The 25,181-nt window shown below is 47.5% G+C and overlaps 3 protein-coding genes across 3 annotated transcripts; 2 read left to right on the top strand and 1 right to left on the bottom strand.

Moving 5' to 3' along the window:
• The first annotated feature begins 210 nt into the window (after nucleotides 1-210).
• Nucleotides 211-895, top strand: LOC127346142 (uncharacterized). Its single transcript, XM_051372683.2, has one exon. The coding sequence runs from the start codon at nucleotides 284-286 to the stop codon at nucleotides 839-841; it is 558 nt and encodes a 185-aa protein (XP_051228643.2). The 5' UTR covers nucleotides 211-283; the 3' UTR covers nucleotides 842-895.
• Nucleotides 896-16,528: 15,633 nt separating this feature from the next.
• On the top strand, nucleotides 16,529-17,597 carry LOC127346141 (uncharacterized). Its single transcript, XM_051372678.2, has 2 exons — nucleotides 16,529-16,778; nucleotides 16,962-17,597. Exons 1-2 carry the CDS (start codon nucleotides 16,668-16,670, stop codon nucleotides 17,595-17,597), a joined length of 747 nt encoding a protein of 248 aa, XP_051228638.1. The 5' UTR covers nucleotides 16,529-16,667.
• Nucleotides 17,598-18,035: 438 nt separating this feature from the next.
• LOC127346140 (vacuolar fusion protein MON1 homolog) lies at nucleotides 18,036-23,251 on the bottom strand. Its single transcript, XM_051372677.2, has 15 exons — nucleotides 22,784-23,251; nucleotides 21,885-21,964; nucleotides 21,707-21,778; nucleotides 21,557-21,596; nucleotides 21,339-21,440; nucleotides 21,109-21,230; nucleotides 20,878-21,010; nucleotides 20,261-20,352; nucleotides 20,101-20,182; nucleotides 19,849-19,913; nucleotides 19,475-19,732; nucleotides 19,305-19,396; nucleotides 18,397-18,461; nucleotides 18,217-18,308; nucleotides 18,036-18,130 (listed from the first exon to the last, which is right to left on the bottom strand). The coding sequence occupies exons 1-15, from the start codon at nucleotides 23,168-23,170 to the stop codon at nucleotides 18,100-18,102; spliced, it is 1,713 nt and encodes a 570-aa protein (XP_051228637.1). The 5' UTR covers nucleotides 23,171-23,251; the 3' UTR covers nucleotides 18,036-18,099.
• Between the last annotated feature and the right edge of the window lie 1,930 nt (nucleotides 23,252-25,181).

Raw genomic sequence — 25,181 nt, 5'->3', positions numbered from 1 at the left:
CCATCATCTTCCTCCTCTGCCGACACGCACGGTCGATCGAGCAGGAAGATCGGTAATGGCGATGGAGCCGCTGCCGCTCGGGTTCGCGGACTTCTCCATCACAATGGACGCGTCTCTCGCCTCCCTCTGGCCGCTCGCCCAGGATGATGCCCCCCATTGCTACCAACACATGGAGGTTATTTGCCGTCGATTAATTTGCATTGCCATATGCTTCTCCTCCAACTCTCGCCCTTGACCAATACCTTCTCGCTCTATCATTCATGAATAGCAGAGCGTGGAGGAGATGAAGCAGAAGCTAGCTGCTGCGACTGCGGAGCTGCAGCTGGCGACGGAGGGGGTGCGACTCAAGGATCAGAATATCGCCGCGCTCATGGAGCTCATCCGCCGCACCGCGCAGGAGCGCGACCTTCTCCAAGAGCAGCACCTCCTACTGCTGGCCGACGAGCTGGCGGCGGCGACGTCTAGCAGCAGCGACTCGGACCCGGCACCGGGCGACGATCGTTCCCCCTTGTTCAAGCTACCAAGCACTCCCGAAGCAACGGCCCTTGTCGACCGCCCCTCAGCCTTGTTCGAGCCATCCTATGTGGATATTACGACCGCTGCTGCAGCAGCGGCGGGGCGGCTTGAGCTGCTGGCGGCAAAGAGGCCTTTGCCGCACAAGGGGCGGCTGCTGCAGGCGGTGATGGAGGCTGGGCCTCTCCTGCAGAGCCTGCTCGTGGCAGGGCCGCTGCCGCGCTGGCGCAACCCGCCGCCGGTGCAAGTCTCGCTGACCAACGCCATGATATCGGCGCCGTCAGGCTCCGGATGGAGCTTCTCACAGCGCCGACGGGAAGCTAGCTAGTTAGTTTGTTGTTTGCATCATACACGCGGTCGTCTCGCACATATCCAGTGTGTACGTGCGTGTTTTTGTGCATATCTAGTGTGTTTTAGCTTTTCCCTGTATTTTTGCCCACTCTGCAAATAAGTGATTTCCGGTCGTGGTACCGTCCCTCGCGTGCAGCTGACTAGTGGGCCTTGCATAGTGTCAGCAGCGGCAAGCATCCATTTGAGAGTACAGAGAGAAAAATATGATTTCCTTACTTTCGAGAAGAAAACAATAATATATTATTGGACTCGTAGTCAATAGTTTTTCTGAATGTTTTTTTATGACAATATCATCTCACATATTATTTGTTGGGGTGTCGTTGGCAACATTGTTGCAACGAGTCTTCATATTACACTAGTTGAAAACGGGGCTATAGGCACGGTTCGTATGGGCCTTCAGTCCCGGTTTCCAAACCGGGACCAATTAGGCGGGACTAAAGGGTCCCCCTTTATTCCCGGTTTAAAGTTGCACCGGGCCTAAAGGCGGCGCCACGTGGTGCGGCCAGGACGCTCGCGGTGGATGGCCTTTGGTCCCGGTTCGTGGTACGAACCGGGCCTGGAGGTTCTCTGCCGCGGCAGAGAATTGCTATTTCTCTGTCGCGGCACAGGTTTAGGTCGAAGCTCGCCGCGGCAGAGAAACAGGGCGTTTCTCTGCCGCAGCAGAGTTTCAGCAATGCATATATATCATTCAAGAAACCACAAAATATCGTCGTGAATATATATAGACATCGTCAACAGTACACGTAATGCATGCATATTTACAATATAAAGTCGGATCTCTTTACTAAATCTATTAGCTTCTACGAAGTTGCTCAACATATAGCTACGACCTGCGCATAGTGCTCTCCACCTGGGGCAATGACCTCGGTAAGAAAGAATCCCGCGATTTCCTCTTGAATTGCTCGTATTTGATCCTCCGTTATGAGAGTGTCCCGCAGGCGTATCATCTATATTTTAAAAAGGAGATCAATATATATATATGAATGGAATTCAATACAATAGATGGTACTAATTAAGATTAATTGTGAAAATTTGTTATCGTACACGAGTGTGGTGTATACGGGCATCCCCACCCTTGGGACAGGACATTTCACGAATGAAGGTGCAGACGTAGTATCCACATAAGTTATTCCCGGGTTCCTGCCTCATACACTTTACGAAAAAATAGTTCGATCAAACTAATAATCAAGCATCATATTGAAAGTAAATATCATATATAGAGTTTCACGGACATAGCTATATATATAGTACTACTTACAGGGTAATCTTGAAATGTAAGCTCCAGTTTCCATTTACCCGGAACAGTATTGATGAACCGTTTCCAAGCCCAGCCCGGCAAAAAATAATAAGTAAATGAGTTATTGATTAGTTGATGATATCGTCGAATTAGAACAGATGAAGATGCCAATACGAAATTGATTGAAATTACCTCTGGAGGATGGCAGCCATGTCCGCCCATTCCGCATGTTCTTTACGTTTCGAGTCCATGACATTTACGACTCCTTTGTGAAGAACAATGATTAGGAGAATAAAGTGGAATCTGCACAAGCATAGCTCAATGATTACGAGAATAAAGTGGAAGCTGCACAAGCATAATGTATGTTATATATAACACTCACTTGAAGTTGTAGGGAAAGAATATATCCTCTTTGTTTGCTTGCTTCACTAAAAACATTACCATGTTGTCGTCTGTGTCCTTGGGGTACTGTTGAACCATAACTTCATGAACTGTGTCTGGGTCAATGAACCCCAGCTCGAGGAGCTTGCCTCTTTTGCATTCGAGCTTCTTCATTCTGCATAATTAAATGTATAGCATACACAAAGAATATAGTGAGGATAATTGTTAGTGCAAATGAATGAGCTGAGCTACAGACTTAATTACATAAATAAATCACTTACAGGCAGTAGCAACTGATGACAGCTTTGTCGAGGGCGTCTTGATTGAATAACTGAAACAGTTCTTCTAACTCAATGTTTATCTCCTCGTTCCCCCGGAAGTAATGCTCATCTCTAAGATACACCGTGAGGTAGCGATCACCTCTTCGACAGGCTTTCAGGTACCATTCATATGCAACCTTCGCATCTGAGTCCCTAGACGCGCGAGCTCGCCAGGTTTGACGAGATCAGATCTGTATCTATACTTGTTTACCACTTGAGCCGTTGGATAGTAATCTTCGTACTCAACTGATGCTCCCTGAGCTCTAGCCTCCCGTTCGATCATCGATGCCGTCTCTGGATCATCATAGGGCTGCACGACGAAGTGGGGTATGGCCTGAATGTCCTGTTGTCCAAGCTGGGCGACTTTTTTTGCTTTGCTCGCTCTAGAGGACTGTCCAAGAGAGCGGTCATAATCAGCTCTCAGCTCAGGTCTCTTCATTCTCGTCTCGGCAAAGTGCTTCACTGTATGCGGTGGAATGAACATCTTCTTTGACGCAAGAAATTCCTTTTGCTCTTCAGTCTGCTCATGTGGTAACAACTCTGGAGTCTGTGCCCTCATCGGAGTTGATGATCTCTTCGGAGCTGTAGGAGGTGCCGCGGTTAGCTTCCTCTTTTGCTTAGGTGGAGGCGGTGGAGTCTCCTGACGAGGAGGAGGAGGCAGCGGAGTATTTTCACGCGGAGGAGACTGCTCATGCACAGGGGAATCATCATCGCGCAGAGGAGAATCATCACGCCGAGGAGACTGCGCAGGTGGCGGAGGAGGCGGACGAGGTGGCCTGCTTGGTGGCTTCTCACCTGGAAACACAATGTTCTCCTTCCGCCATTGCACGGTGGTTCTACGGGCTTCTCCCAGTTCTTTGATTTCCCCATCTTCACCTGCAGGGTGCTCAAGCACCAACCCCTCATAATCTCTCAACACTTCATCCACCATCACAACAGCAAAGTCGTCTTGGACCGGACGGCAATGGTAAGACCTTGTAGGTAAGAGGATGTCGACCGCCGCCTTGAAGGATAGGTTGAAAACTTTAACATGCAGCTCACAAAGACGGCTCTTAGTGAGATCATCCATGGGGGGGTAGCGAGGAGGCTCGACCACCTGGTCATCATCATCATTATCCACCTGCTGAGTGGAAGCCACGCTGCTTTTCCGGTGTTGTTGAGATTGCAGCGGGACGATAGCATTGAGCAATGCAGGATCTACAGCATGCCCCTGAGCCATCTGGGATGTAAGTACTTGGGTTACCATGGTTAATTGGGCTTTCATGGTGATAAAACCCTCCTCTAAGGACGCTATGCGGTCTGTTTCCCTTGCCTTTCTCCTCTCATGGCTTTTATCAGGAAATCTCTTTCTTTCCGCAGGAAAGCCATACTTCCACGGAACGGAGCCTTCTGTGCCTCGTGTTCGTCCGCCGTGTTCTTTGTTCCGAAGGGCGCGTGTCAGCTCATCGTTCTCTCTTTCGGGCTGAAACCTCCCCTCCTCCACTTCCCTATGTGCTTGTTCCAGGGCTTCAATGGGAACCTTCAGATGAGCTTTCTTATAGATGCACTTCCCTGTTTCTGGATGCAACGTTCCCCCAATCCCGTAGAACCACTCCTTTCACCGTTCGATCCAACCGTGTGTCCCTAATCTGATCCCTTTACTGGTCAGTTCCGCCTCAGCTGCCTGCCACTTAGGACGGTTAGCCCTGTATCCACCTGGACCCAGAATTTGGTGATATAGCTTGAACGCAGCATTTGCCTTATTTGTTTCCGACCTTTTCTTAAATTCTTCTGACTCCGTGATGTACTTCACGAATTCGTCCCAGTGATTTTTTACCTTCTCACTGTCCGGAATCTTGTCTTTCTTGATAAAGCCGCGCAATCTTTTCTTGTGGTTCTTGAATAGTTCGGCCATCTTCTTCTTGGCACAGTCGCGGAGGGCCTGCTCCATCTTTGCCTCTTCAGCGGCATCCCCCTCTGGTACTATGTTGAAATGTGACATGAGCTTGGTCAGAATGCTGTCTTTGGCTACATCATCGATATAAAGACCTTGAGCTTCTTCCTCTGCAGACAACACTAGTCCCTTCGGCTTGTTCCATTCTCGAACGGCGATCGGGACGTGGTCCCTAACAAGCACTCCGCATTGAGCTATAAATGACTTTGCACCTTTCTCTGGAGCAATCGGTTTACCATCCTTAGCGATATGGGTGATGTCGTGCCTAACACCGTCGTCCAACTTTTTGGCCGGGCCTCGCTTCTTCGACTTTACAGAAGAAGTGCTCGATCCGGAGGGCTAAAAAAGAAATAATTCATAGTCAGTACAATTTAATTAGTTAATGCATCTAGTCGATCAACAGCGGCTTAATTAATTTATATACCTGGGTAACTACGGTTCCGAAGCCATTATGATGATCTTCTTCCTCACCGGCGCCATTAGGATCTTCTTCCTCAATATTCTCCGCTCCCTCACCGAAGTCATTCAAAAAAGTTGCGGTGACATCGTCACCGCCATCATCTGGAATAACGTCGTCGTCGCGATCATCCAGAGTACCGTTGGCTATGAGGTCAGCCATGAAATTTTCTTGAGTATCATCTCTCTGTCCCACCATGCTTTCTACAACGACTTGCAAGCTATATATAGGAACCATCATATGATCAAATTAAGGATAATGCAGAAACCTCAAAATGGAGTTACATATGTAGTTCTTAAGTAAGGATCGATAATATAGTGCTGAAAGCAGATAGTGCAGTTACATGCGTACATAGATCGGGTTCATGTTTATTTAACCCTAATACATCAATCACTACTACAACCTCTCAACCGCGTCGACCGGGTCCTATAACGCGCCGACCGGGTCCTGAGCCGCGCCGGGTGAACCCCCAAAGCCACGGAACAACAACGGGAGCATAGCTAACATGAGATCCCTGCATAACTGACCATCTGGTCCTATACATGGTGTCTAACGCATACATGTAACGGCGAACGTGCTCGTCCTCCGCTGCAATGCGCTGAGCTACCTCCTCCGGCGGGGGCCGGCTCCCTCTGAAACGACCGTGGCCCATAAGACCTCCACCAGAGAATATCCGGGTCGACGACGGGACCCGGATTCCGCACCAAGGTGCGCGCCCCGGAAGCTAAGACCTCCCAGTGCCACCCCGGCGGAGCCCAGTCCCGGACCTCCCCCATCTGCTGCGTCTCCTCTAGAATAGTCCTACCACGACGCGGCGGCTGTCGCGGCATCGTAGCTACGAAAACAAATCATATATATATATGTATCAACGTTAACATAAAAAAAATAACTTCACTACTTTTATGTTAGTCGGCGCCGGCACTACCGTTTGGGGGGGCGCCGGCACTACATACTCTCTATTTTGGGGGCGCCGGCAGGAGCGTCGGCACTACCGTATTTTGGGGGCGCCATCGCGAGCGTAGTGGTTACCGGCGCGACGGCTCTCATAAACACTAACTATTTTTCTAACACTAACACTAACTATTTTTCTAATACTAACACTAACTATTTACTAACTAATCTAACAATTAACCTAACAATTTTACTAATCTAACAATTAACCTAACAAATTTTTATAATACTAACACTAACTATTTACTAACTAATCTAACAATTAACCTAACAATTTTACTAATCAAACAATTAACCTAACAAATTTTTCTAACACTAAAACTAACTATTTTACTAACTAATCTAACAATTAACCTAACAAATTAACTAATTAATCTAACAATTAAATAAAAAAAAAGAGGAGAGCGGGGTGGGCGGCGCCGGCGCTTACCGGCGGATCGAGGTGGCGGCCGGGGGCGCGGCGGACGGCGAGAGGCGGCCGCGGGGCGGCCGTGCTGCGGGGGCGGGCGGTGGCGGGCGCGGCGCGGCTCGGGCGCGCGCGACGGCGACGGCGGGCGCGCGGTGGCGGAGACGGAGGCGGTAGATGGCGACGGCGGGCGCGGGCACGGTGGCGACGGCGACGGGCGGTGCGGTGGCGGAGGCGGTGGCGCGCGGGAGGGCGGCGGCGATGGCGCGCGCGGCGGCGGCAGCGATGGCGCACGGCAGTTGGGCAGCCTGGCGGCGCTCTAGCGCTTCGTCTCCGCGGGATTGATCTCCGCGGAAACGAAGTGTTTTCTTTTATACTGGCCCCGCCTTTGGTCCCGGTTCGTATTACAAACCGGGACCAAAGGCCCCCCTTTGGTCCCGGTTTGTAATACAAAACGGGACTAAAGGCCTATTTTGCTGCGATTTTCGCTGCGCGCGCAAAATAGGCCTTTAGTCCCGGTTTGTATTACAAACCGGGACCAAAGGCCAATTTTTTGAAAAAAATTCGTTCCCGCCTTATTTCAAATTAAAAAAAAAACCACGTACTGGCCACCGCCGTGCCACACGTGTGCACCGCCGCCGCCGCCATGTACTGGCCACCGCCGCCACCGCCGTGTACTGGCCACCGCCGCCACCGCCATGTACTGGCCACCACTGCCACCGCCATGTACTGGCCGCCACCGCCATGTACTGGCCACCACCGCCACCGCCATGTACTGGCCACCGCCGCCACCGCCACCGCCGTGTACTGGCCACCGCCACCGCCGTGTGCTGGCCACCGCCATGTACTGGCCACCGCCGCCACCGCCGTGTACTGGCCACCACCGCCACCGCCGTGTACTGGCCACCGCCATGTACTGGCCACCGCCATGTACTGGCCACCGCCATGTACTGGCCACCGCCGCCACCGCCGCCACCGCCGTGTACTGGCCACCGCCGCCACCACCGTGTACTGGCCACCGCCATGTACTGGCCACCGCCATGTACTGGCCACCGCCGCCACCGCCGTGTACTGGCCACCGCCATGTACTGGCCACCGCCGCCACCGCCGTGTACTGGCCACCGCCGCCACCGCCGTGTACTGGCTACCACCGCCACCACCACCGCCGTGTACTGGCCACCGCCATGTACTGGCCACCGCCGCCACCGCCGTGTACTGGCCACCACCGCCACCGCCATGTACTAGCCACCGCTGCCGCCGTGCCACACGTGTCCCTTCCCCATGCCACGTGTCGCCGCCGCTTCCACGTGCCTCGCCCCGCCGCCACCGCCGTGCGACGTGTAGATGCCGCTTCCACGTGCCACGCCCTGCCGCTTCCCCGCGCCACCTGTCGCCGCCGCTTCCACGTGCCTCGCCCCACCGCCGCAGGCGTGCGACGTGTAGATGCCGCTTCCACGTGCCACATCCCGCCGCTTCCCCGCGCCACCTGTCGCCAAACTTGCCGCGTCGCTGTGCTATAAAGCGCCACGTGCGCGCGGAACCACACGTCGCCGTCGCCTCTGTTCATTCGTCGCCGGGATGCCGCCGCGCCGTCGCAGCTCATCCGGCTTCCGTGGCGTCCGAGCGCGTCCGAACGGTAGGTTCTACGCCGAGATGCGCGTCGGTGGCTTCCAGCTCACCCTCGGCACGTACAACACCCCGGAGCTGGCGGCGCGCACTTACGACGCGGCCGCATGGCGATTTCGGCGGCCACGGCGCGACATGAACTTCCCAGACGTCGAATCACTAGAGGAGGCGGAGTTCCTCGCGCCGACGTCGTGCCTCATCGATGACGAGGACCGTCGCCGCCACCGCCAGGTGCAGCGCCGGATCGCCATCACCGAGCACGACGAGGAGTTGATGCGCCAGTGGAGGGCGCAGTTCCCCAACGACGTCGACAACACCGACGCGTTCTTCGCTGACCTCCGGGCACATCGTAGGTCCAACAGGCGCCACCGTCGGGCCGTCACCGTGTTCGAGCTCGACAACCTGAATACAACTTGGGCCGACAACGACCCTCGGTGGGACGACATTTGGACCGAGACAACCTCCGACGACGAGTAGATCGACTAGACTAGTTGTTTATCTATTTTAATTGTATTTTCAATAAAGTCGTTGTGGCAGACGCTGATGATGAGAAAAGTTTCCCGCCAGATACATGGAATTAAAGTACAGAGCTCAACTGAAAATTAATTAAGATACATGGCCAGACTCGATCAATGTTCACTCTGAAGGGTGGAATTTCATCAAACTTATTATAATTTTCTGACATGTCTGTCTTGTCCTCCACTCCCACGATGTTTCTTTTTCCAGAAAGAACTATGTGGCGCTTTGGCTCATCGTTTGATGTATTTGTTTCCTTATGTTTCCTTTTTCTTGGTTTGGTAGACATATCCTTCACATAGAAAACCTGGGCCACATCCTTAGCTAGGACGAATGGTTCGTCTCTATACCCAAGATTGTTGAGATCCACTGTTGTCATTCCATACAACTTGTCTACCTGAACCCCGCCTCCTGTTTTGTTGACCCATTTGCACCTAAACAAAGGGACCTTAAAAGAAGGTCCATAGTCAAGTTCCCATATATCCTCTATGTAACCATAATATGTGTCATTTGGGCCTTCATTCATTATTGCATCAAATCGGACACCACTGTTTTGGTTGGTGCTCTTTTTATCTTGGGCGATCGTGTAAAATGTATTCCCATTTATCTCGTACCCTTGGAAAGTCACTACAGTCGAAGATGGTGTCTGGGCCAGCAAGTACAAATTTGATCTTCAATATCTTTGTTATTCAGGAGATGTTTTTGCAACCAACCGCCGAAAGTCGACATGTGTTCACGTCTAATCCAATCGTTCGACTGCCCCGGGTTCTGGGAGCGTAGAAAGTTCTTGTGGTCACCGATATACGGAGCCACCAAGGTGGAACTTTGTAGAACTGTGTAGTGTGCTTAAGTCAAAGAAATCCCGTCCCTACATATCATTGATTTCCTTCTTAGCGTGCATTTTCCACTTAGTCTCCCTTCATGCCGCGATTCAGGAACACCAATCGACTTAAGGTCAGGAATAAAGTCAACACAGAATTCAATGACCTCCTCTGTTCCATAGCCCTTGGAGATGCTTCCTTCTGGCCTAGCACGGTTATGAACATATTTTTTTAAGACTCCCATGAACCTCTCGAAGGGGAACATATTGTGTAGAAACACAGGACCGAGAATGGAAATCTCATCGACCAGGTGAACGAGGAGATGTGTCATAATATTGAAGAAGTATGGTGGGAACACCAGCTCAAAACTAACGAGACATTGGACCACATCATTCTGCAACCTCGGTAGAACTTCTGGATTTATTACCTTCTGAGAAATTGCATTGAGGAATGCACATAGCTTCACAATGGGCAGTCGAACATTTTCCGGTAGAAGCCCCCTCAATGCAATCGGAAGCAATTGTGTCATTATCACGTGACAGTCATGAGACTTCAGGTTCTGGAATGTTTTCTTCTCCATATTTATTATTCCCTTTATATTGGAGGAGAAGCCAGACGGGACCTTGATACTGCTCAGACATTCAAAAAATATTTCCTTCTCTGCTTTTGTAAGAGCGTAGCTGGAGTAATGACGTCCTTTAACTCTCTCATGCAGTTTTTTGGGGTCTTTCCTACGTTGCTGGTCCTCCTGTGCTTCTGGTGTATCTTTTGTCTTCCCGTACACGCCCAGAAAGCCTAGCAGGTTCACGCAAAGATTCTTTGTCACGTGCATCACATCGATTGAAGAGCGGACCTCTAAGACTTCCCAATAGGGTAGATCCCAAAATATAGATTTCTTCTTCCACATGGGCGCTGTCCGACAACGTCATTCGGAACAGACCGTCCGCCAGGACCCTTTCCAAATATTACATCTAGATCCTTGACCATACCAAATATATCAACACCATCAAGTTGGGGAGGCTTCCTCCGGTGATCAGCCTCACCGTTGTAATGCTTGCCTTTCTTTCTTACGGGATGGGTAGTCCTAAGAAATCGACGATGCCCCAGGTACACGACCTTCTTACATTTTTCCAAATAATCACCTTCGAGCTCATGTAAACAGTGCGTGCATGCATTGTATCCCTTGTTTGACTGTCCTGAAATGTTACCAAGAGCAGGCCAGTCATTGATGGTTACGAAAAGCAGCGCTCTTAGGTCAAATTCCTCCTGCTTGTGATCGTCGCACACACGTACACATGCTAGGGACCACAGCTGTAGAAGTTCTTCGACTAATGGCTTCAGGTACACATCAATGTCGTTCCCGGGTTGCTTCGGGCCTTGTATGAGCACTGGCATCATAATGAACTTCCGCTTCATGCACAACCAAGGAGGAAGGTTATATATACAAAGAGTCACAGGCCAGGTGCTATGGCTGCAGCTCTGCTCTCCAAAAGGATTCGTGCCATTTGTACTTAGACCAAACCTTAAGTTCCTTGCATCCTGTGCAAAGTTTGGGAACTCTCTATCGATTTTTCTCCATTGGGAACCATCAGCAGGGTGCCTCAACATCACGTCTTTCTTACGGTCTTCTTTGTGCCATCGCAACAACCTAGCATGCTCTTTATTTCTGAACAAGCGTTTCAGCCGTGGTATTATAGGAGCATACCACATAACCTTGGCAGGAACCCTCTTCCTGGGGCGCTCGCCCTCAACATCACCAGGGTCATCTCGTCTGATCTTATGCCGCAATGTAGTGCACACCGGACATGCATCCAAATTCCCGTACTCACCACGGTAGAGGATGCAGTCATTAATGCATGCATGTATCTTTTGCACATCTAATCCTAGAGGGCAGATAATCTTTTTCGCTTCGTACGTACTGACGGGCAATTCGTTACCCCTTGGAAGCTTCCTCTTAATTATTTTCAGCAACTTCCCAAATCCTGAGTCAGTGACACCGTTCTCTGCCTTCCATTGCAACAATTCCAGTGTGCTGCCTAGCTTTTTATGGCCATCTTCGCAAGTTGGGTATAACAATTTGTTGTGATCTTCTATCATCTTGTCGAAGGCCAACCTTTCCTTTACAGTTTCACATTCTCTCCTTCCATCAACAATGGCCCGACCAAGATCATCATCAGCAGGCTCATCTGGTGCCTCTTGATCTTCTACTTCATTGTCTTCATTGCTTTCTGCAGTATCATCGTATTCAGGGAAATTGGGATAACCGTCATCATCCTCTTCCTCTTCTTCATTGTCTTCCATCATAACCCCTCTTTTTCCGTGCTTGGTCCAACAATAGTAACTGGGCATGAAACCGGATCGCAGAAGGTGGTTGTGAATGAGACTCGAGTGAGCGTAATTTACGGTATTCTTGCAGTCAACACATGGACAATACATGAAGCCACCATGTTTGTTTGCCTCCGCCAAGGCCATAAAATTATCCAGACCCGAAGTGAACTCGTCAAACCGTCGGTCAATGTACATCCATTGCCGATTCATCTGCATGATATAATTAAGCTGATCAAAACCATTACAGAACATCACGATGTATATATACACATGCATTTTATCAATTACAGATGAAAAGGATAAAGTTGTTAACCTCGACGAAAAAGAAAAAAGCAAGTTAAGTGTGGCTTGATTTGTGTAAACTCAAGTGGCAAATCCTCTTAAGCATTTCATCGAACACCTCTTGTGCATGTGAAGAAGAGAGGAGAGCAATACACCCTTGTGAAGAAAGTGAAAAAATGGCTAAGTGTGGCTCACACTTGGGTAGGGGCAAGGTTATATAACCAGATTGGGGACTTTTTCCCGGTTTGTATTACAAACCGGGTCCAAAGGGTGGGCCTTTGGTCCCGGTTTGTACCACAAACCGGGACTAAAGGGTTCCGACGCCTGACACGGCCTGCCGCGCCCTGCCACCGACCCTTTAGTCCCGGTTTTTAGTACAAACAGGGACCAAAGGCCGCTAACGGACAGGCGCCAGTGCGTGGGGTCGCCCACGGCGAAACGAACCGGGACCAATGCTCACCTTTAGTCCCGGTTTGGTTCCGAACGGGGACATTTGCTTGGGACCAAAGGCCTCTTCTCCACTAGTGTTAGGTCCAGTCGACTCGACAGAGCTTGACGTGGTCCTATGTAGAAAATATATGAGGAAGGTTTGGTCGTTTACTGAGTCCTGCAAAGACTCATTGAGGCTAACTCCAAACTTCTCTGCCACAATGGTGGTCCAAGTCGTGCGAGACATCTCGAACTTAAGAATAGAGCTCAATGAATGGTTCTTGGAGCTATGATGCCCTTGTTTTGTTTTGATTCAAGTGAGGGTGAATTTCATGCCTCTGGGTCAGGCTCCTTTACTAGCTTGAGCAGGTTGGTAAAATATAAAGTTTACCTGTAGCTAGTGGTAAGTGTGCATGTAGCTAGTGGTAAGTGTGCAGGTACATTGGTAAACATAGTTCATCTACTCTCGAGAGGATGAGTCCATAGTGATATGTTATGTTGGTAATCATAGCTCCCTCTTCCGTCTTTCATGGTGCGCTAGTTATTTTCTTAGAAAAACAGGGACCGCTCCCCGGCGCCTTTCATTTCATTGAAACAGAGAAACCATAGCTTTTTACAAACCAAAAGCTAAGATGAAACTAAAAGGAGAAGCAAAATGGCCATCAAGGAGAGCAAGCCATCACTCACAAACCAAGAGTCCTTGCCAAGGTTTTAGATCACCGAACTCTAGTTTTGGCACACCAGGTAAACTCAAAACTATTACAGATAAAAGGCAACTCTCATATATACTTCGATAGCTACCACCTAGATCATGTCCTTGGAGAAGCCGAGAGGGATTATCCCATCACCATATGCACGGCATCATATTCAGGATGTTCCTAGAGGTAAGCAAGAGTAGCTCTCCCTCCGTGCCAGTGATGCACACGGCTTCCAGGAAGAAATCCACCCGAAGGACTGGCAGCTCAGTTTGGCTCCAACTCCATCGGCATATTTAGCTTCCTTATCAGCAGGTGTTTGAATTGATCCAGGTGTGCCCATTCCTGATCCTTGAAAGGCACTTTCTAATCCCTGAAGTATCCCAGGGTTAGATGCCACACCTGCTTCATATTTAACCAAGTTTTTCTGTTAAACACAATAGAGTTCCTATTGTTCCATATACTCCAAAGGACAGCAGATGAAACAACATTGAATTGCATATATCTGGACTCACATAACCATTTGGAAGCAATGCCTAGATAGTCAGTGATCATAATATCAAAGATCATGTGTACATCATTCCAAAGGAGTTTAGATACAATGCAATCAAAGTACAAGTGTGTCACAGATTCTATTCATTACACAAACCACATTCTAAAGATTTTGGGATACCTCTGCGTCTCAAGTTGTCCTTGGTCATGATTTTATTCTGAGAAAGTAACCAAAGAAAATTTTGAATCCTAGGATGAATTTTCAACTTCTAGACAGCAGGCAGGTAAATAGGTTTAACACCTCTAAAATTGATTATAGCATAGAAAGATTTTGATGAATAAACCCCATTGGATTCATACATCCAGATCATTTGATCCTCCTGCTCAGATAAGACAATTGATGCAGCAATGGTTAAAATCTCTAGCCATTGGATGATCAAGTCATCAGAGAAGGTTCTTCTAAAAGTGCATCTAAGTTGATTACCATCCCACAACTCATCAATGGTTTTAGCTTCTTGATTAAATATAAAGTAAATGTCAAAGACCTGGGCTGCTAAAGGAATATTTCCAAACCATGTATCTTCCTAGAAACGAATGGATTTGCCATTCCATACATGCTATTTATACCCAAATTTAACAGCTTCTGCTGCCAACATCACCCCTTTACAGAAAACAGAGGGGTGGGCATCCTAGCAACAAAGAATGTTTGGATTCCTAGTATTATATTTGGCATCTACTGCTTTTCTCCACAAATTCCCTTCTGCTTGAATATACCTTTTAACCCATGATCCTAAAAGGCAAATATTCAGATCTTGGAGGTTAGGAATGCCTAAACCCCCAAACTCTTTTTTTCAAACATATATAAGGCCAGTAGGCTAAATGAATTTTCTTATTCCCATCTACATCACTCCAAACAGTTAGCAATGTTTGTGTTAGGCCTCTTCTTCTTTCTTTGGGTCTCCATTGTCTTAGGCCTCTCTTTGACTTTTTCTTTTGCCTTCTCTTTATCTTAATTTGTTTAGCATGGTAAAAACTCAGAGCATCGATCTTCCCTGAGTATGCATTGATCCCAATTTCTTTGTCATGCATTTGGCGGGACTAGTCAAGAGTCAAGACCCCACCCCGCGTGGCATTATCCATTCCTACAATATTAGTAGTCAATTCGACGTCTAAATTAAATCATAAAAAAGAGGTGCCATAAAAGAAGGAATAGAGGGAGAGTAGTCCAAGACTCCAAGTGTACTTGTAACATATACGTTTCGAAGTTCTGAACATTTTTTTGAACCTCGTAGCAACAACTTTCAGTTTCGGAACTAAGAAAAAGCAACAATTATCACTTATCACTTATCAGTGTCGTTCATTTTGGTGCATTGAGTTTTTTTTCTGTGATTGAGCTTACCGACTGCCGGCCGGCCGGTGGACTAGTGCAGAACGTGTGAACACCTGCGCTGCGGCTAGCTGTGTGGTACAGTACGTGCGTGAATTGTTTTCAACATAATAATTGTACGTACGTACGTGCACGGGTGCGGACAGGATGCTAGGAATAGCAGCAAGTTCGTTGTTTGTTTCAGACACGATCGTGAGCCGACATGCATATCCAGTGCGGCGCCCAAATCTGCGTGTCCTGTCCATGCATGGATCGACGCATAATTCACGCGAAACAAGTTAGAACGACAGAGTACGTGGCCATGTCGTCGCACGTAGGCAGGCGCGCGCAGACAAACGACGCACGCAGTCACAGCCGCGTGCATGAGTTTGACATGTGGGCCCGCCACAGGCCAGCATGTATGAATGTGCCATGTACGCGCGACCTGCATTGTGGTTTCATTTCGTTCCCATTGTGGCACCAAAGATGTTGTCGACGAGGAGGTCGCGCACAGTGCTTCAGATGTAGGAGAAGTTCCCGAACTTGATCTCGAGGAGGTGCTCAAGGTTGCGCAGGTCTGCGGTGACCACACATGCATAGTGAGCGTTGCTGGCGCAGCGAGTGGATCAACATGAAGATAGACACGCGGCCCCGAACACCTCGACCGTTTGCACCTCCGGGAACAGGCCAACGAGGCCGTGGGAGCCGAGAAAGGTGACAAAGGTTGATGTGAGACACAAAAGAAGATGCACATAAACACCTTCAGTTTTATATTAGAGGCACAAAACACAAATGAACACCTTACTATACCACCGAAACAAAAACTTACAATATGAGAGTATTGTGAAATGGAGAGGTGAAGCTACTCCACAAATTTAAAACTATGGACCGAGTGCAATGAATTTAACAAAATTGGGTAAAAACGCTTCAAGCATGGACACGAAATTGAAGGTTATATAAAAGTGATTTGAAACGCACTGGCTACAACGTGGGCGTGGAACAGGCAACCAATCGAATCCATCTTTTTTCTTCCCGGAGCCTGTTTTCATTTGATGTGGACTACCAGTCATATGCCCTTGCAGACTGAGGTGAGGGCCTAAGGAGACATGTTTTTTTTATATGGGGCCCAAGGACAAGGAGACATGAAAGGGAAAAGAAAGAGGGAAAGAGATCAGCTCCTCCCCTACCAGCATCTTCCCTTCTTTAATTTCCGCGTGCAAATGAATTGGGATATATGCAATGCATGCACGCCGGCCTCATCCTCCTCTATCAATCGGCTGCACAAATGGTAGGTGTATTATTGCACATTCCATATATATATTTACATTCCCTTTTTTTACGCATATATTAGACGGAAACTTGGAAACTTTGAAACAAGGAAGGAAATCCCTCTGCATTATTTACCTTTGGCTCGGCGCGCAGCATATATCTCTCTGCCCGCCAGCACCGTGCTAAGCTTTTCCCTTGGCCATCTATCTATCTACTCCTTGGCCACGACGCAACACCCTACCGCAGATCGTCATCACAGGTTAAGGGAGAAGAGAAGAGCAGAGCAGACGACCAATGGCGATGGAACCGCTGCCGCTGGGGTTTGGAGACTTCTCAATCACCATGGACGCGTCTCTCGCCTCCCTTTGGCCGCCGCCTCCGCCGCAGGATCTCCATTCTCACCAGGTTATTGTTCACCACCGTCTTCTTTCTTCCGCACCTGCACTCCATGTTTTCTCTCTTAGGTCTCAACCGAGAATTGCATGCATGGTGCCTGGTTTTTTTTCGTCTCTGCCAAGTTAGTTAATCTTCTCCACTTCCGTTCAACCTTTTTTTGTTTTTGCTTCATGTGCTGTTGTGCCATGGCAGAGCGTGGAGGAGGTCAAGCAGAGGCTAGCCGCAGCGACGGCGGAGCTGCAGGCGGCTAGGGAGGAGGAGCGCCACAAGGAGCAGGACATGAAAGCGCTGGCGGAGCTCATCCGCCACACCGCCCAGGAGCGCGACCTGCTCCGAGAGCAGCACCAGCTACTCCTCGCCCGCGAGCTGGAAGCGGTGATGTCAAGCAGCAGCGACTCAGGCCGGAGCCCTCTGGCGTCCTCATCCCCGGCGGCCTTGTTCGTGCCATCCATGGTGCCTCAAGCTGCAGCCATCAACGAGCATCCAAGCGCTGCAGCACCGGCGCAGCTGGCGACCAAGATGCCGGTTGCCCTCGGTAATTCCCACTCAGCCCAGCCATCCTCTGTGGGTCACGCTGCGGCCATGGTGAATAGGAGAGGTGCAGTGGCGGCGCAGCTTGACCTGCTGGCGGCCAAGAGGCCACTGCCGCCGAGGGGTCGCCTTGTGCAAGCGGTGATGGAGGCTGGGCCTCTGCTGCAGAACCTGATGGTGGCAGGGCCGCTGCCGAGGTGGCGCAACCCACCACAGGCACAAGCGCTGACCAACGCCATGATATCGGCACCCTCAGGCTCTGGAGCTTCCATGGGTTTGCCATGGTCGACCCATTAGTTTCTCACATCCGTCTTCAACTTTTTGTTGTTGCGCATGCTATTGTAAGGTTACATTCTCTACCGATGATGCTATTATTTTAAACTGGTGTGCTTTCAGACTAGTTGAGGTGGTTGCCATTTTCTGTGATTTTCATTTGAAACTGCATTGTTACCAAATGTCCTCACACAAGCAAATGTCACCTATTTTTCTGTGATTTCATTTGAAACTGCATTATTCTCTGTATTGCCAATTCATTGTACCTCCGTCTAAATATAGGTGTCTCACTTTTGTTTATATACAGATGTACGTAGATGCATTTTAGTTGAGACACCTATTTTTCCACGGAGGGAGTACATGTTCCAGTTACTGGGCGGGCATAAGAAGGAATGAGAAATGGCTCCAATGGTCCAACCACAGCAACGAGATAAAAAGAGAAAAACAATTAAAGGCTTGAAATTGTCCTGAACCATGATCGTAAATATAAGTATTGCGAGAATGTTACAGAGACAAACCTAAAGCCTCACATATCTCCCCAACAGTGATGGTATTGCCTGTGTCGGTATAATGAGTACATAAATCATGAAAAAACTCGATAGAAGATAACAATAGAGTATATGAATTTACATCAAAGTATCACCAGGCAAGGGTGCTTTCTCCATATACGAACACTTTGTTTTCTACATCCCTGATCCATTGGCATACGCGATTGCATGTCTTGATAGCTTGTGTCTGCAAAAATACATGTACCCAAAGTAAGATTTACTGTGTGCATTAATCCCATCCCTAAACTGAATGTAGCAGGTAGCAAGACACCAACCTTGTCAGCCAGTGGGTGAAAGGCCGCATACAGCTCAAAATCTTGGGTTATCCAGCAAAATAACACTGCAACGGAAGGGCAATTATGTAAATAGTAAACTTATCACATTCATGAATATCATGACCCCAAAGCTAGCAAATTCAAGAACCTAATAACAAGGGCAGTCCTAGTAGCACACTAATGCCACAGAACCACTACTGCAGCGAGTGACTTATCTGGTGCATCATAACAGCTAGTAGTTTGCATGAACATGGGCACATGAACAGGATGGATGATATTACTACTATTTCTCTGATAGTTGTAATTCTCTACCTCAGTCCTTTTAGGTGTTTACACAAACTAGTTTCACGGTAATGAACAAAAGAGAAGCACGACAAAAAATATTACCGTATACACTGACATTTAAAATCCTGTCATACAAACAGATAGAGGCACAATCTGCATTGTTTCAGAACGGTGTTCTGTATGCTTGCAGAAGTTGATATCCCACAATTATGTCATTTGGATAAGAAGCTATGTTGGTCTAGGACTCATACAGCAAGCAGAATAAGAAGTTAAAATGGTTTCCCGTTCAACTGTAGTGGCATAGTGCAATATATATCACATATTTGGGGGAACACATGTGCAACTTAATCAAATATTCAAATAATATATTTGTATCTTTCTGTTAATTCATAGTTTTTGTAGTCTTTTTTCACACTTTTATGAGAACATATCGATATCCCAACAGCATTTATTAGAGGTTAATTGGCTATGAGAGATTCTATGCATTATAAAAAGCTACACAAAAAAAAACTAAATAAGCATAATAGCTCACAGAGGGAACTGACTAAAACTATTTCATATGTCAATGTTTTTTAGAACACGACAAATGAGTCGTTGAGCGCTGCTACCCGTGGGCAACTCACCATAATCTTCATCTCGTCTGAATTGAGTCCTGTGGGGGCCAGTTGCCTTATCATGCATTGAAGCATAGAACTTTTGATAAGCCTTGTACAATCTGTAAACAACAGGTTTTGTCTCAAAGATAGTTCACTAATACAGAAATAAATACTGTATGGTCATCAATATACAATACCGCTTCTGTTCCTTTGGACTCCTTATGGGCAACGCAAACTCGGACGATACATACTGGTCAAGATTGACACTTTTGTATATAAAATGCCAAAGTCCAGCTGGTCCACCAATTGCCATTTCAGAAGACTGTGCAGGCGGAGATGTAGGTTGAGAAGAAAGTTCCATTGGGACATCTTCGACACGCAGTACATTCTCATGCAAAGACCTTTGGACTTCAAGAAGGACATTTGATTTCAATAGAACATCCTGAATGCGGGCCCTACACATTGTTCACACAAGAATAATTGTCTCAGTTCCATATATGCGTTAGGAAGAACACACTCAGCATCTTGTAATATTTAAAGCATGTCTTGGACATTTTATTGTACAGCTCACCTTGAATCTTTTAAGTCATAAAAGGCATCTGATCTCGGAGTAAGAAGAGTCACGTACGTGTTTTCCTGCCATGGAGAAAAGATCAGTTAATCTGATAGAATTTCCCAATGCTAAATAAAGAAGTTAATTTGACTGATACTGCATACAAAACTTCAGTATCCATCAGGACCGTCAGACATGCATATCATGATGCTCATAACGAAGATATTGTCGAAACGCTGAATTGAGTTTGCATGCACATATTTTACTCACATCAAAGAAATGAACGTAAGCATATAGGAAGGCCATAGAATTGTATCTTGGCAAGCAAATGGGTGAGAAAGACTCCGAAGTCCTGCAATAAACAGATAAAACTTTAAGAAGAGTGGTTCTAGACCAAGGCTTTTCATCTCAGAGAACATGTCTTCATTACCTAAAAGATTCAGAGGACAATATGAAATTTGAAAGTAGTAAAATATCATCAGGATGTAATGTTGCCTTTTGTGCTCCCACAAGACTAATTACCTGAAATTAACCAAGAATGTGACTCAGAAACATTGAAGGCAGAAGACTAACGAAAAAAATGATTTATGTTGAACATATCCAAAGGCTAGCACTAACAAGTTCAATATTTGGTATGGATAAAGTTATGGGCCTCATGATGGGATGCCAGAAACACATATAGCAAATGGTAGCATGATTAAGAAGCAATCTATAATGGGATTGATGCCCTTTGTCAAGTTAGTATGTTACAGAGCACAAAAACTGTTGATTACTGGAGAGATCATTAAATTTATGATATGGTGATACCAAAGAACACAAATTGCAAGGTTGATACAAAACTTCTCAGAGGTGTGGCATATCACTTTGGATATGGTAAAAGATAAAACTGACTGACTAACAATAAATTAAGTTTTATGCCCTTGCTGTACCAACCTCTAGATAGTTCAAGTGGCACCTAAAAGGTGTTCAGAAGTAACTGTAATAAAAAAGAGACATAGCAAAGAAGCAAGATTCCAGTACACTACGATGACAGGAAATTGGACTAACCTTGTGCTCACACATCAACAGTGCAAATAGAACTCCAGAATCAGCAATGTCCTGCAAGACTGCGCTAGCAGCCTGTCTTGTTGGTTGGGCAAGGGGAAGGCATGTGTATGCATGAAGAAATGTAGCAGGATTCCTGCAGAACGGTTCAATAAGCTTTCAGTTTAAGCACTAAAGTCTACAACGTATACAGCATACATGAGTGTCAGGGAAACGATAAGGAAACAAACTGACCAGCTGAATGCACGTATAAGGGAAAGGAAAACTGCATCTGTGCCACCCAGCAGTGGTGCCATATCAAACTTGGGATTCTTCTCAAAGCACCTGTTGACTGACTTTGTCAAAATAAGCAACATCTGCAAACAGAGAAATCAGGATAAGAATGGATAAAGTAGTACTTATAACTGCAGTAAAAAATTGCACAAACTACAAATGTGTTAAGATGAATGCAACAGTGGAAGCACCTGACCATACATGAGCTCTAGTTGGCCCCTCAATCCTTCAAACGACTCCTCAGTGCAGCTTATACAAACTAAATAAATTGGACCTTTGACAAGGAAAACTATCTGAAAGGACAGTGTAAAATCAACTTAGAATATTATAGTTAGCACATAAAGAGGTTCTCCTTCTGAAATAAGATAAAAAGAACACTGTAAATTTCAGAAAAGGAAGGGCGCCTGACCTGGTGTTTTCCAGCTCTAACAAATTTGATATGGTCAGCACTGGATGAAAACAAAAAGGTCACCAAGAGGAAAATTTCAGCACAGCCCACATGAGAAAGTGAAGGAAGAAAAATGAAATCACTGCAATCACCAAAAACCGAACTGCATACCTGTTCTCGACAAAGGAAACTATCGCTTGCAGTGTAGCAGAAAACCCAGCTAACTTGTGCTCATCTCCGTACCTGAAAGTTTATGAATAACATGCTGAGTAATTTGTTTTTCTTAAGAAACTGCGCCGTTCCTGGTAAACTACGTCATAAATTTCTGTTTCCCATGAGATTTTACTACCTAGAGTATATTGGCTTGCCAGAATTGCTCAAAATGAAGAAATGTTTTTTCCTCTTCCTCCATGAAGCTGAAGCATCATCCTAAAAACATTAACGAACAGAGTCAGGATGACACAGCACCTACACTTCCAGCAGACAGGCTGCAGCACATTCAAAATTCACTCGAGTGCCACCAAAGATACCAAAAGGCAAGTAGAGAACGAAGTCGTGGAATATTCTATACAACCAGTTTGGTAATATTTAGATCTGTAGATACTAAACAGTGTGCAGGAGCATCAGTGCCAAATTACATAAAGACGGTGGCACTGGTGAATGCAGAAAACCTGGAGGATTTTGGCAGGGGGGATAGATTATCAAGCAGGCTAAGATTCAACAGCCTCATGGGCAAGACAATAAAGAGGAAGAGCTACATTTCTGAATCAAATTCAGGGGTCCAGCCCGCTGTCATCCGAGATGACAATAGCGCAATACATTGCTCAGATTAGTGGTAGAGCAGCGAGTTACGTGGTGTTGCAAGGCTCGGTTCCAGCCTGCATGCTGGAAGCGGCAATGGGTGAATGTCAGCAACATATTTTCCCTTTAATTAACAGAAACCTTTTTTAAAAGAAACAACTACATGCTAGTATGCTACTTCATAGATAATATCACTATGTCAGAGAGCATACATAGATTGTCGAAGCAGATTGGGAGTAATACGGAGCAGTGAGCATGAATATGCATCAGGATTCAGAAGTAATGTTACTTGATGATGTCAACACTAACGACTGACGACGGATGAATCGAGCGGTGAATTATTCCGTAGATAGACAAGCGAAGTAGGCACAAGACAGAAAACAATGGTGCGACTGTAATAATAACATAAGAAAAGAGAGAGGGGGAGCGAATTTGATTGTGATCGACCTCGTCGGCATGCTTCTTGCCGCGCGCCCAGTCCTCTGCGCCGGGCGCGTTGGGCGGGGTGGCGGCGTCCTCCTCCTCGATGCCGCCGGCGCCGCTGGAGGCGAGGCTGCTGCCCCGCTCGCCGGCGTAGCCGCTGCTGCTGGGGCTGGGCGGGCCGGCGTCCCCGTAGGCGTCCTCCTCGAGCCCCTCCATCTCCTCCTTCCAGGCGGCGGTGCTGCTGCCGCCCCTGGACGCGGCCGTGGCGTACCCCTCGTCGTCGTCGTCGTCGTCGATCTCGGGGGCGGCGAAGTCCGGGGGCAGGTCGGCGGCGGCGCGGAGGGAGAGGGCGGCGAGGGCTTCGTCGGCGGCGGGGGCCGGGGCGGGATCGGGGCTCGGATCGGGCTCCATGGCCGCGGAGAGGAGTGGGAGGCTGGCTACTGCTGGAGAGGAAGGAAGAAGGGAGATCGATCTCGAGTCGGGTTAACCGGCTGGTTTTGTTTGACCGGTTGGTTTGGCTGCATTCCATCTTGTTGCTGGGAGTCTGGACTTGGCTAGATTTATTTTCTTTATTTTTTTGAGATCGACTTGGCTAGATTTTAATACACTTTTCATCATTTTCTTCTCTACAGATGCCCGAGGAGATGGCGGCGGAGAAGGTGGCATCTCTAACCTTGGGGCGTTGCTCTGGATGTTGTCGACGATGGCCGAGAGGGTGCGCCTGGGAACGCTCCAGAAAAGGACGCGCCCCTCCTTGCTCCATGTGTTCCTCCGGCCGACAAGGCCGTCGGTGTTGTTCATGTCGGCGTCGTACTACGCACGGAAGAAGTCCGGAAGCGTGGCGTTGGCCGCAACAAACGCCGGCGCGGATGGCCACGCGGCCATGCGCGACGAGAAGCTCCACTACGCCACCTGGGAAAGCCTAGGCGCCTTTAACGTCGGTTGACCAGAGGTAGGCGACTGGTTTTAGACTTCCGTGTCAATGACTCGTCGGGGCCGCCACTCCCCGCCTTGCTTCTAGCTGAGTTGTCCGGCGCGCCCGGAGCGTCCCCTGTGGAGCGGGGATGGGCTCGGGACACCGGACACCGGACACCGTATTGGGCCGCGCTCGTGATACATCCCAAATGTATCTACTTTTCCAAGCACTTTGCTCAATGAATTAGTCCGGAATCTCACCATATTTGGATAGAAACTGCTGAATCTGATGTTGTTTTTAGCAAAGTCTCCTTTTTATCAAATTTTTGCAGGAAATAAAATCGGGAAAACTTCGATCATCGTCACTTCTTGGCCACGCCACCTGTGGCCGTTCGGCCCTCGATCATCGTCTCGCCTCCCCCCATCGCAAGATGACTTATATACCCTAAAAACCTACCCTCTAGAAGGACAAGAAGTTTTGCGAAACAGAGCGCCGCCGATACCAAGATCTTTGTTTCGGGGACCAGATTGATCCTGCTCTCCACCCTGGAGAGAGGGATTTCGAGGGCTTCTTTATAATCACCGCCACCGACATCATCACCAACGTACCATCATGGACTCACTCCCCATCACCATGAGTGAGTAGTTCTCTATAGGTTTAGAGGTGGATTGGTTCTGGATGAGATTGATCATGTAATCCTTCGTATGTGTCGAGATTTTAGGCGTTCGTCTTGAAGATATTGTTGTATGAGTGTTGGTGCACCTTTGCTATGTTTAATGATTGTTACTAGGGCCCGAGTGACATGATTTCAGTACTGAACTTATATTGCTTTATCATATATGTGAGCTTGGTATTTATCTACGAGGTGTATCACTTGTTATTATGTTGATCATGCGAATCCCTAAGGTGATAGGTGGGGAAAAACAAGATAAGATGTAGTAATGTCGACGATTATGTGTGTTCATGTACCTTAATGCTTTGTTCCGGTATATTCAGAAGGGTATACCTTAATTGATTGTAGTTCCAAGTTGGCCCAGGTGAAATGGGCAAGCTGGACAATATATATGTTATGCAAATTCTCTTAGTTAGTGCGCATAACTATATTTGGAGCACACACATACACACAACTGAATTATAGATGAGTGCTATGTTAGTTGGATTACATTACATGATCAATATCATCCATATATCACCCCATTGCTGCCACATGCCTATGCATTAGGCACTGCAAGTTTTACATTACTACTTCCGGTGAAAACTGGAATTATGCTGCTTTTATTTACTGATTGCTTTTACTGCTTTGAATCAACTGATGTAAATCACCAGTTGTTTTTTGAGTTTATTGATATACATGTGTGGTTGAGAGTGACGTCTCAATTGTTAAAGTCTTATTGGTATTCTTGTGTTCCCCTTGAGTCGAACTATAAATTTGGGTAATACTTCACATCAAAGATTTCAGCGATCCCCTATACTTGTGGATATCAAGACATTTTTTGGCACCGTTGT

The sequence above is a fragment of the Lolium perenne genome, chromosome 3, assembly GCF_019359855.2.
Source record: "Lolium perenne isolate Kyuss_39 chromosome 3, Kyuss_2.0, whole genome shotgun sequence".
Classification (NCBI taxonomy): Eukaryota; Viridiplantae; Streptophyta; class Magnoliopsida; order Poales; family Poaceae; genus Lolium; species Lolium perenne.
Note: the sequence above shows the minus strand (reverse complement) of the source record. Positions and strands in the feature narration are given on the sequence as shown.

Excerpts from the sequence above, each read along its gene's own strand:
- LOC127346142 (XM_051372683.2), top strand. The coding sequence starts at position 284 with ATGAAGCAGAAGCTAGCTGCTGCGACTGCGGAGCTGCAGCTGGCGACG.
- LOC127346141 (XM_051372678.2), top strand. The coding sequence starts at position 16,668 with ATGGCGATGGAACCGCTGCCGCTGGGGTTTGGAGACTTCTCAATCACC. Across the intron at positions 16,779-16,961 it reads AGGATCTCCATTCTCACCAG|AGCGTGGAGGAGGTCAAGCA; the intron begins GTTATTGTTCAC and ends GTGCCATGGCAG.
- LOC127346140 (XM_051372677.2), bottom strand. The coding sequence starts at position 23,170 with ATGGAGCCCGATCCGAGCCCCGATCCCGCCCCGGCCCCCGCCGCCGAC. Across the intron at positions 21,011-21,108 it reads CTTATACGTGCATTCAGCTG|GAATCCTGCTACATTTCTTC; the intron begins GTCAGTTTGTTT and ends ACCGTTCTGCAG. Across the intron at positions 20,353-20,877 it reads TGTTGATGTGTGAGCACAAG|GTAATTAGTCTTGTGGGAGC; the intron begins GTTAGTCCAATT and ends GGTTAATTTCAG.